Source organism: Arabidopsis thaliana, chromosome 5 (assembly GCF_000001735.4).
Source record: "Arabidopsis thaliana chromosome 5, partial sequence".
NCBI lineage: Eukaryota > Viridiplantae > Streptophyta > Magnoliopsida > Brassicales > Brassicaceae > Arabidopsis > Arabidopsis thaliana.
This window is the reverse complement of record NC_003076.8, coordinates 4908131-4920371: the sequence shown is the minus strand read 5'-3', so window position 1 is coordinate 4920371 and position 12241 is coordinate 4908131. Positions and strand designations below refer to the sequence as shown.

Genomic DNA, 12241 nt, shown 5'->3' with positions numbered 1-12241 from the left:
AGCGTAGTACTTAAGTTAACTTCTCACATTTTATACAAATATATATATATAAATATGAGACAGGGATGTGACCTTTTTTTTTTTTTTAATATGGAGTCATGGAGATCTTTCATGATTTGTTACTTACCGGTTGTTTTAAGAATTTGTGGACTTCTCTCTTCCATAGATACACTGTCCAATTTTTTTATTTTTTTTTGTATTTAAATATTTATATAAATAAGTTGTTTATAATAAACCACTAAAATATACATTTACAGGATGCAACGGTAAAGTAGTTAAATCGGTTGAGTCGTTGAGAATGGATATAATAGTTTTTAGCTTATAATAACAACTAACGTGAATTTTTTGGCTAGGAAATTTTAGTAAATGTGGACTTTTTAACATAAAACCTTTGACTTTTTTGGTTACGCGCGTAAGACCCTAATTGATTAAGTAATTTGCTATAGTGTAGTTTTATTTAGAGGACATAAATTTCCATTTCCATGATCTGAAAAGATTTGAATTTTCGACCTAAACTTCAGGGCACTAACCACTGGTCATATATATAGCATGATGATTTTTGTTTTTGTGTTTTTTTTGTCGTTAGCAAATGTACTCGAATAAAAATGTAACAGTATTTCCAACCAATAACTGAACTAACTAAACCTAGAATGGGTTTCTATATATTGTTCACAACGACCACTATCGATTTCTCTTTATTTGTATGTATTAACTACTAGATAGTTATATTATGTTTGGTACATATGCATGTAAAAGGCTGTGAATATATATAGTTTACTAGTAATTGTTATTTTATAGAGTGGCACTCTTATTCGCATCAAAATTATAAATTCCCACAGTAAAGTTGGTGGTAAGTACTAAGTAGGGATCCATATATGGTCCCTTTCAACTGAAACCTACATTAAATTGGATACCTATATTATTTAGGGTATATATATTGCAATATTTTAGTTACAGTTATGATATTTTAATTACTATATGTTATCCATATACGCTAAACTGAATTGATGTTTTAGATTATTATTTTTCTACTCAAACTGAAGTTTTGTTAGTAGTTATGCAAATACACTAAATATTTTCTAATCTATTTCTAAATATTATGAATATTTTAGGGTATAGAAGATATTTCTTACTAGCAAGTAGCAACTGTGAACCATCACAATTTTTACATCATTTTTTATCAATAATATGTATTATGTCGAATTTGAATATAGATGGTGACACATATTTAAGTTATAATAGCGACTGCAAAATTTGAATATTAGAAGAAGACAGTATAGAAAGACATGAAAACAAAATTATAGAATATATATACTAATATAATGTGGAATTCGAAAGAAAAATAAAATATCGGCTATAAAATTTTTTAAAAAAAATGTAATTGATGGGTCATAAAATAGTGAATGTTGCTCTACCCTACAATTTTGTTATAACTACCGACATAATTGTTCACACCGTTGGACAAAGGAAACATCTAAATTTCTCATTTGTTTCCTTTTTTTGTGTTTCTCGTCTTGATAAAAGAGAATATAAATAATATCAAAAACACAAAAGTAAAAAGTATTAATGAAAAAAAAAAAGAAAGAGAAAGAGGATGAACAGAAGAATTACATTCACGGTTAAAGTCGTTATCACTGTTTAACGGTATTGTCAAAAAAGGCCAGTCAATGACAATGTAGTAAGTACCTCTCTGTCCTTTCCCACATTTTCCGCATTCTTTGACTTTTCAAACCCAATTTGTTTACATATACTAATTAATACCCACAATTTAATTTCGATAAACAGGTTAGTTATTTTATTTTACTTTGATAAAAGGTTTAGCTAATTATTGTAGGCATTTCTAAGAAGTAAGAACCTTTTTGTTGGAGAAATATATTGGAAAAAAGAACAACTAATGCATATATTAACCAAAAAAAATATATTGGAAAAAAGAACAACTAATGCATATATTAACCCAAAAAAAAAAGTTTCAATAGTTCACTTTTAGAAGAAGTTAGGTTTGATTTCCGATGTGAAAAATCGATGTAAGGAAAAATATACTTGCTTATGTATCTCACGTTCTTCTTCTCGATATTTTGAAAATATATTTTCATGGCTACTACGTTCTGATGGGGCTGCGAACCGGAGCCGTAGTTTCTGAAAAAATTTATGTGGTCTTTTAAAGGCCCAAATAATTAGGCCCATAGGCTCAACACACGTGATTTCAAAACTATTACAAGGAAATACTTAACGCGAGCATCATTAGAATGTATTCTTCACGCGCGCGACACTGTGGAGAGCAGCACTAAAGAGACAACAAAACTTTTATATAGGCCCATGAAACTTAACACCACATCTCAAAAGGGGATGATTGTTGAACGCAATAAATTTACACATTTGTAGGTAATGGTTTGGTATGCAACAAAGACATTGTGCTTTGTAAGTAAAGGTGATTGTACGATTCAAACTCTAGCAAAATTGTGGTGCATATGAAGTAACATAATTCACTTGATTACTTTATCAAGATACCCGCTCAAACGTGCCCTAGATAATCTAGTTCTAGATATTTTGCTTGCCGCATGATAATAATTGTGAACAAAGGAACCATTGCTTTAGCTCCGGTTAATAAAAGATAAGAGACTTTGATTGATGTTTAATAACAACTACGGGTAATTTACCTAAAAAATACATTAATATATGACTGGGTCAATATATAACATACAAGAAAAGAAAAGTATCAAACAAAAAATATTTTTTAAAAAATAAAGAGTGGAGAGTTGAAGTATCCCAAGAAAGAGGCAGAGAGAAGGAGAGGAAGCAGAGCACATGGGAGCAGTGGAGCTAGTTGGAGAAGCTTAATTCAGATCAAATATTTCTCTTTTCTTTATATATAAATTGTAATGTTTTTTAAAAAGACATTTCAATTATTTTCTGCAAGAAAAGCATATTGCCAAAGGGGATAGATAGATAGGTGTTAATACTCTTTCAAATCTTCCCAATACAAGCATGTGAAAGACCTTGTTGTAGGACAGGTCTGTGGCACTAATATTGTAGGTCCCATTTCTTTTATTTGTATTCAAATACTATATATTATTTATGATACCATATACTAACAAATGTAAAAAATGTATGTCTATATGTTTGATACTGCGAAAGCCACCACATAGATATGACAATTGGGAAACACAAGTGGTGGGTCTCTCTATCTTTCACATCTACCTTGGATACTCATAAAAACTCTTTCCAACAAATTTCAGTAGAGTGAAAGAAAGAGCATCTCAATCATCATGTTGCCAATCAATATCTATTTATCACAATATATAATGTCTTGATATCATAGAAATTTTGTTTACAATTTATATTGCTTTGAATGGTTTTTTTAAAATCGAATAAATTTGCCGAAATTTGGAATGAGCATTCTTAAATTTATGAGTTAGAGAAAGAGATTTATTAAAAAAAATATTTAGGCCAAGTCTAGAACGTAAAAGATAATTGATATTTTGACCCCAAACTCGTAGCATAACACTAAACTTATAGAATGTTGGTACTCACTTTTAAGTTATAAAAGGTGTTATGTTTTTCTTCTTTGACACAGTTATCACTTATTCTTTAACAAAAAAATATAGTTATCACTTATTACCTTGAATCTAAATAATAAAAGACATAAGTTTGGTTATGTAAGAAATACTTAGGTCGGTGCATAGTGTGAACGCATTTACCTGGCGAGAAGAACACACATGCGTTTTAAGTTGTACTGTGGAATGTTCTTCAAAAAACCAATGAGTGTGGTTTTACATATAGTATTCAACGCTTATAAGGAAAATTTAATCCTTTTAAGAAAGTAATATATGTACTCGATAGTACGTAAAACGATTATGATAAAATTGGAAAATTCAATAATATATAATCGGTGATCGCTATATGCTCTAGCAAACCTTATACGTACAAACTACTACAGTTACATATATTAGGAATATAATTTAATCAATAATTGATTACACCTGAAAAATTAAAATTCATGATTTCATGCCCTATACATTGATGTTAAGAAAAATCCATAACAAATTAATTTATTCGAGCGTACCCGTTCCAACACTACTAGCATTGATGATAAATCCCCTAATGCTGCGCCTATATTCGAGGATTGAGGGTAGATCTAAAACTTTAGAACAGAGTTTTAAAAGTTTCTCCTTGATCTCAAAATTTTAAACTAGATTTTTCGAACTAATCTTTATATCATATCGTAGAAGATGATATATGGTTGAATCGCGAGATCTAAGTGTGAATATTAGGATAATGATTGTGTGAAACAAAAGAATTAATGTAATTGAAGAATGTTAAATCAGTTGTATTAGTTGGTTTATAATTGTATATATTTGTATAAGCTAAGCTGTCTATTAGTAGCATAAGATTAAACAGATATGTAAATGAAGTGGAAAATGTATGTACGTATCCATAATCCATGTGCTATTTAATTTCAATTTTAATTTCCCAAGTGTCCTATACAAATTGAATCAAAAGAAAAATCAGCATATGCCCTAAAAGCTTAAATGGTATAAAGGGTGGGTCCTATACAAACCTCCCATGAACTGATCTCTTCCTTCTTCTCCTTCTTCTTCTCTTCTCACTAATTTTCCTTCAGAAAACTTCAACGATCTTGTGATATTGATATCTAAACAAGTTCTTGATCTAAGCTACGAAAGTTGATCTGCTCAGAATTCATAATAAGAGTTGATCATTTGTGGGCTTTGAGGGTGTGTATACATACATATTAATTATATATATGTATATGTATGAGGAGGAAAGGAACAATATCAATAATAATCAAGAAGGACTGAGATTGGAGATGGCCTTTCCTCAACATGGCTTCATGTTTCAGCAACTCCATGAAGACAATGCTCATCACTTACCTTCCCCAACCTCTCTCCCCTCTTGTCCTCCTCATCTCTTCTATGGTAAGTACCTCTCTCCCTCTTACCAAAATTTGATTACAAATTTATCAATTTTCCGTTTGATGTTTGGTCACTTTGGAATTCACTGCGTTATTACCTTGAAATCCCAAGTTACCAAAAGAAGCAATAATTGGTAATTTTTGTTGTCTTTGTTTTGGTGTAGGAGGAGGAGGAAACTACATGATGAACAGATCAATGTCGTTCACGGGAGTATCAGATCATCATCATCTAACTCAAAAAAGCCCGACAACAACGAACAACATGAATGATCAAGACCAGGTAGGCGAGGAAGACAACCTATCAGACGATGGGTCACATATGATGTTAGGAGAGAAGAAGAAGAGGCTGAATTTAGAGCAAGTTAGGGCATTAGAGAAGAGCTTCGAGCTAGGGAACAAGCTGGAGCCAGAGAGGAAGATGCAGCTTGCTAAGGCTTTAGGATTGCAGCCTAGGCAGATTGCAATATGGTTTCAGAACAGGAGAGCTAGGTGGAAGACAAAGCAGCTCGAGAGAGACTATGATTCTCTCAAAAAACAGTTCGATGTTTTGAAATCGGACAATGATTCTCTTCTTGCCCACAACAAGAAACTACATGCTGAGGTATATAATATACACACAAATTCTACTAATCGTTGAACATCGCGTTAGTTTTTAAGCGCTAATCTTATCGAAACGATTTTCGATTAGATTGATAAGAAATGTTTTTACAAATCACTAATTAATATGAATATTATATGTACGAATTCTTCGTGGTCTATACGATGAAAAAATAATGTGTATTGATATATAGCTCGTAGAATTATAGCTAATGAATTATTATTATCATTAATCAAGCATATACAAAAGGAAAACCTTCATGGATTAACACGTAGTGTGAGATCTTAGAATAGCTTTAAGATATAGTATATAGTATGATATCATTTGCAATTAGATTAATGATAGGCTCTTGATCCAACGCAAAGATGTTTGTCAAAAGACATTAATTATAAATTCTTTTCTATTTTCAAATAAAGATTCTTACATTTTAAATTAGTAAACTTCCCATGTGCTCGTGGAGTTGACATTACGATAATTTATGTTATTTAACAAATTAATAAATTTATATGTGAATAAATCTCTCCACTAACGTGTGATAATATTGCTACATAAAACAGTTAGTGGCATTGAAGAAACACGACCGTAAAGAATCAGCAAAGATCAAGAGAGAATTCGCAGAAGCTTCATGGAGCAACAATGGAAGCACAGAAAATAATCATAACAATAATAGTTCAGACGCTAATCATGTGAGCATGATCAAAGATCTTTTCCCTTCTTCGATCCGATCCGCGACCGCGACCACGACCTCTACCCATATTGATCATCAGATTGTTCAAGATCAAGATCAAGGGTTTTGCAATATGTTCAATGGTATTGATGAAACGACGTCGGCTAGTTATTGGGCATGGCCTGACCAGCAGCAACAACATCACAATCATCATCAGTTCAATTGATCATATTGTCTAAGAACAACATCATACTCATCTTGATATCATTATTATCATCAAAAGAAAATTTCGTAGATTTTTTTAATAAGTATTTTCAAATTATTTGGCACGTTTAAAATTAATTAAATTGGGTTATTATGTTTTTTTTTTCTCTCCTTTGGGTTTGTAGAGAATTGGTGTATAGGGGATACTCAACAAATTTGTAGTATGATATTTTCTTGTTACTTGTATTGAATGAATAAATTTTTCTTTCATATCAACTTTATATCCGTACATAACAAAACAGTGCACTAAAACATACTACGAAATATTTTCGTCAGTATAATGACGATTTTTTTTTTAACTACCGCGCTTCTTATTAGATGCATAAAATCATTTTTATTCACTGCTTTTGCAAATAAATATTTACTTTCGATTAAAGCTTTATAAGCAAATATATTTCTGAAGTGAATTAGTCAAAATGATTTTTTCGTTTTTTCTTCTTCTAAAAGTATAACAAGTTAACAGCACATACATATAAATAAATATTAATTTTAAATATTTTGCTAGGTTGGAACAGAAAGATAAAAAGAAAATAACAAAAACATATGACTATATGAGAGAAATTTCAGATGCATGTGCGTTCGAGTGGGATTCCAGCTCTGCCATTGACACAACATGACCGATGAAATATTTTCTTTTTTGAATAAAGAGTTATGAAATATATCTTACATCTGACATTTTTCCATCTAGCTTTTAATTTATAAAATCGCGTTCTCGTGTGTGATATTTTTTAATCAGATATATAAGATAATATTTTTTGTATATAGTTACCGTGATTTTAACTAAGACATCAACCACCAAAACTAATTCAACTTTTATATTATTCTAAATCTTCATTTTTGTTATACCTTAAATTTTTGTAGTTTGAACTTTAATTTTTTTTTATCACAAATTAAAGAAACTTTGCTTGATCTTAATAATTGTTTGGTTATAATATTTTTCTTTGCTATTTTTTATATGTTCTTTCCTTTCTTATTGTTCTTGTAAATTACAAAATCGAAAGAACAAATTCATACATAATTATAATATATCACAATAAATTTTGATGAACTAATGTGCATGTCACGTAGTCAGTCTCATATATAAATCTGTTGTTCAAATCCATTTAAGTACTATTTACTTTTCATTCAATCATGCACAATGGTGAGAGTACTGCTGTACTTTTCATGAATTGATTAAACTTCCTTTAAAAAAAAATAAAAAAAAATTGAACCGAAACTCAAAGTACATAAAAGGTTTTTTCTTTCGTTTTCATTTAAGGTATTTACAGTAACCAACTACGGTATGGAAGTTTTTATTAACAATTTTAGATAATAATGATAGTGGTAACTAACTGAGGATGATTATTGGAAGCACACATTCCAAAGACGAAGAAGAAAAGTCCAAAAAGAGAACAGAAGTGAAACAGTGTTTCGGAGAATCGTTCACTCATCTAGCTAGCTTTTCGGATTTTTGGATGCTTTTGAATACAAGTATTAATAGAAACTCTCTCTCTTTAGATGAATATATTATTTATTTTTGTTAAAACACAAGAAAACAAAGGTAGTACCAAATATTTTGCTTCTTTGTGGGCTCTCCATGTGACCTCACTGCCACCACTTCACTTCCACAAAAACTACTTGCGATTTTGAATGTTTGGCAAAAACAAATCTAAAATTATGAGGTGGTTAGTTGTTAGGCAATGGTTTTTCTTAAATTTATTGTGATATAAATCACTAAACCTAAACTTTATGTAGAAAATAAAACGAAGACCCTTTATTAGAAAATATAAATAAATAAATAGATCACAAAATCAAAAAGTTTCAGTTTACCAAGTAAAGTGAAACGAATTGTTGTATAGGGTGAAAGAAAGTTACTGTAAAACCTAAAATTTATGGTCAGATCGCAAAACTAAATGTCAACTCCACTAATCTATTCGGACATCACTCAATACGTGTGCGTACTTACATACGTAGTTTATGGAATATATAGCTAGATAAATAGATAATGGCATGTGAGATCTTGGGTCTCTCGTATATTTTATATGGTTGTATAAGAATTTTGGTGAAGTGCACATGTTTAAGTTGATGGATAATGGATAGGTCAACTCCTAAAATGTTCTGTTTTCTACTTTTCTACATTTGATTTAACAAACACCGTCATAACGAATACGTCGAATAGATTGACCCGCCATATATAATCGCATTAAATAAATTAATTTGATCTTAAAAATCCGAAAAAAGTAATAATATTTCTTCATTCCCACATTTTTATGACCAAACTTTTGAACAATTCAAACATCCCCAGATTACCCACATAGTTTGAAATAATATTAACTAATAGTAATTCTCTAAAGAAAAATATAATGAGAGGATGTGCGGATTTTTTTTTTGCGTAAGTTGTTGTAGAGGACATTGATAAATACCTTTGCTTGTGCCTTATAATAAGAATATTGTCTAACTGAATACATAAGTTTTCTTTTAAATGTAAAAATTGATGGACGATGAACTATTCTTAAGCGACAGATTACATACGAAGTATCTCTTTTAGACCGTTACAGTTGGTGCAAAAAAACTCATTCTTCTAAATTACTTCGAGTTCGTTCAAAAGATCTAACTCCCAAATAGCTTCAGGATTTTAGTTATTTTTAGTATTTTATTTTAATCACATTTGGATTTACTGAAATAATTAACAAAAGCAGAGCCGAGAAAGTCTATGTCCACGAGCGACACCATCTCAACATATGCCCGAAAGGTATTTGTTTGATGAACCAATGAGTAAACTATTCGAAAATATGCTTTGTATTATACCGAAAAAAAATCCGAAGATGCTTTGCATTTTTGTAAAAAAGGACGTCAGGATTCTTGAAAACACTTGGTGTGAGCACCTTATATAGAGATTGGTACGTCGACCTTGACTCTTGTTGGTAGGGCTCTTACTCTTAGATACAATTATACAAATATCAAACCCTTAAGGTACGTCTTCAGTGGAGTTATATGCAACACAAACTGGTTTCGGATCTTGAATCAAATTCATAGGGCACTTAATTTTTCCTCTATATAATCATATACTGTTATATGGTTACAGAAAAATAGTGCATACTTATGAGTTATGCATAAATTACGTACAGATCGAATATTCACGTTAGGTTCATATAATTTGATAATTTAAGCATTGTTACAAAATATTACAATGTATTTAGTTTCTTGTTCATGAACATTGGACATGGTTCCAAGGGTGTTCATGTAACAACATCTAAAACAATCTATGAAACAATAGAAAACTTGAAGAGCATAGTGTGTTTGTATTTTTTCCCTGGCTCGACAATCTGTGAAGGAAATTTGGGATGGTTCAATGCGTCTGGATAACTTTGTGTTTCTAAACATAATCCCCCGAAAGCTTGGTAAACTGCCCCATTCTTCCCTTTGACATCCTTTAACATCCCTCCGGTATAGAATTGCAAACCCGCTTGGTTTCCGGATAACTCCATTTTCCTCCCTGATTTCTTATCTACGAGTTCAACTATTTTTCTCATCTTTTTTGCCTTACCATCTAAGCAATAATTTATATCATATCTGCAAGATAAAAAATGAAACAATCATATAGGTTACTGTTCATACTAAAACTGATATTTTAGCAAAGTATATATATGTGCTACCACTCACCCTGTTTTAAGATCCTTCATATTATCTTTAATAGGACGGAGTTGGAGAAAATCGTATGCTGTTCCTTTCACCGGATTGATTTTCCCGGTGGGAATGAGCTCACCGTCGACGGGGGTATAACCCGAGCCGAGGATTTGAATTTCTTCAGACAAAATATCTCCGGAATTATGACCACCAAGATTCCAATAACTATGATGAGCTAAGTTCACCGGAGTTGCTTTATCCTTAGGCTTTGCCTCCATCACCACACTCAATTCATTGTCTTTGACAAGTTTATATGTCACCGTGACACTGAGTTCTCCCGGAAACCCTATTGATATATAAAAAAAGAGGACTAGTAATCGTTAGATTCTTCCTTAGATCATAGTACATTTCAAAAGTTTTGGGTAGAATAAAAAAGTAGTGAAAGAAAGGGAACCTTGATCGCCGTCAGGACTTGTGTGAGTGAAGACAATGTGTGGTTTCTTGCCATCGTACTGGTGTTTTGCAACTGCCCACACAACATCCCCAAACCCTTTCTTGCCACCTAATTTAACAAAAATCTAAATCAATTACATATATTCGCATAAATCATAACTAATTGATCTAATTATGTTATGGCAATCATAATTAATTTACCATGGAGTGTGTTTTTTCCATCGTTGACACTTGTCTTGTACTCTTTACCATTCAACTTGAATTTGCCCTTTCCTATTCTATTTGCTACTCGGCCAACGGTTGCTCCGAAATAAACCTTGTCGGTCTAAATAGTGATAAAAAAAACTAATTTATTAGTTTAGTATAACAAAAACATAGCAATAATTCAAAAGTACAAATTAAAAATATAACACACACGGTAAAAAGAATTTTCTACATACCTTGTAGGTTTTGACGCTATCATAGCCAAGAACAATATCGTCCATTTTACCTGAAAATCAGTATTAACCATTAATAATACAATTTCGTTATATGTCTATACGATATATATAGTATGAGTTGTATTTTTGCCAACAATCAATATGATTGTTCACTAACCATTTTTGTCTGGGAAATGGAGAGATATGATTGAAGCACCCCAATTTGTGAATTTGACAGTTAGATTTCCCTTCTTGAGCTCGTATAACCCAATTTTCTCCTTCTCATTATCATCTCCATCAACTTCATCATCATCATCATCATCATCATCATCGTCATCGTCATCATCCGTATCATCATCACTATCATCATCATCATTGTGTCCATCCTTCTTTTTATCCTTGTGCTTCTTTTCATCATCATCATCTTTATCATGACCACCGCTCTTCTTCTTATCAACATGCTTCTTCTCGTCATCCTTGTCTTTGTTTTCATGTTGTTTATCCTTTTTTTGCACATCATGCTCTTTCTTTTTTTCTTTTTTATCGTTGTCTTCATCATCAGAACCGGCACCATCTACCTTTTCACCTCCCTTCTCTTTGTGTGTACTATCATGATCAACCTTCTTATCTTTCTTACTGCTCTCTAGATCTTTTGATTTCAATTCAACGTTGTCGGCAAATGTGACACTTATCACAACTCCTAACGTAACCAATAGAATTAAACATAGCAAAACAGAACTTCTCGCCATATTGAAGAAGACAAATAAGAATCACAAGTAATTATGAGTCAAATGAATTTCTTGTTGAGAATTTATAGGTTGAATGTTACTGGATAAAATTAGACAAAATAGGAAGTTTTTGACGAATTTGTGATTCATAGAGAATTTAGGAGATATCACCGGATTGTGTTTACCATTTATAATTTTCTTCTTATCCCAAAATCTTTACAGCTAAAGTTGCATGAATCACCAAACTCTAATAGATAAACTTAAACACACCATTTTTATCTTTTTATTTTTGGTAAGAACACACCATTTTTTTATCTTACAACTAATAATGGACTATAATTGAGATATTGAAATCTTTATAACTATGGAATATTCAAATTTATTGACGTATTTAACAAATCGCAAACGATATATTTTTATACCGTTTTGTTTAGCGATAAGAGTGATAGTTTACTTATATGCTTGATTCTTTCTATTGCTTACATGCTTGATTCTAGGACTGAATTAATTATGGCTTATCTAAAGATAGAAAATAGATTCATCATTAACTCATGTCATAAGAGAGAAAGAGAGACC

At 31.3% G+C, this 12241-nt stretch overlaps 2 protein-coding genes and 1 long non-coding RNA gene across 3 annotated transcripts; 2 read left to right on the top strand and 1 right to left on the bottom strand.

Moving 5' to 3' along the window:
• Nucleotides 1-2781: 2781 nt before the first annotated feature.
• On the top strand, nt 2782-3185 carry AT5G02335. Its single transcript, NR_142592.1, has one exon. It is a non-coding gene; the product is annotated as an other RNA (long non-coding RNA).
• A 1210-nt stretch (nt 3186-4395) lies between these two features.
• Nucleotides 4396-6673, top strand: HB-3 (homeobox 3). The gene is made up of 3 exons (NM_121519.3): nt 4396-4934; nt 5095-5531; nt 6086-6673. The coding sequence occupies exons 1-3, from the start codon at nt 4763-4765 to the stop codon at nt 6419-6421; spliced, it is 945 nt and encodes a 314-aa protein (NP_568309.2). The 5' UTR covers nt 4396-4762; the 3' UTR covers nt 6422-6673.
• A 2778-nt stretch (nt 6674-9451) lies between these two features.
• AT5G15140 (Galactose mutarotase-like superfamily protein) lies at nt 9452-11721 on the bottom strand. Its single transcript, NM_121518.4, has 6 exons — nt 11116-11721; nt 10959-11008; nt 10720-10843; nt 10520-10627; nt 10102-10411; nt 9452-10011 (listed from the first exon to the last, which is right to left on the bottom strand). The coding sequence occupies exons 1-6, from the start codon at nt 11684-11686 to the stop codon at nt 9702-9704; spliced, it is 1473 nt and encodes a 490-aa protein (NP_197018.1). The 5' UTR covers nt 11687-11721; the 3' UTR covers nt 9452-9701.
• Between the last annotated feature and the right edge of the window lie 520 nt (nt 11722-12241).

Excerpts from the sequence above, each read along its gene's own strand:
- HB-3 (NM_121519.3), top strand. The coding sequence starts at position 4,763 with ATGTATATGTATGAGGAGGAAAGGAACAATATCAATAATAATCAAGAA. Across the intron at positions 4,935-5,094 it reads TCCTCCTCATCTCTTCTATG|GAGGAGGAGGAAACTACATG; the intron begins GTAAGTACCTCT and ends GTTTTGGTGTAG. Across the intron at positions 5,532-6,085 it reads ACAAGAAACTACATGCTGAG|TTAGTGGCATTGAAGAAACA; the intron begins GTATATAATATA and ends TACATAAAACAG.
- AT5G15140 (NM_121518.4), bottom strand. The coding sequence starts at position 11,686 with ATGGCGAGAAGTTCTGTTTTGCTATGTTTAATTCTATTGGTTACGTTA. Across the intron at positions 11,009-11,115 it reads CCATTTCCCAGACAAAAATG|GTAAAATGGACGATATTGTT; the intron begins GTTAGTGAACAA and ends ACTGATTTTCAG. Across the intron at positions 10,844-10,958 it reads ATAGCGTCAAAACCTACAAG|ACCGACAAGGTTTATTTCGG; the intron begins GTATGTAGAAAA and ends ATCACTATTTAG.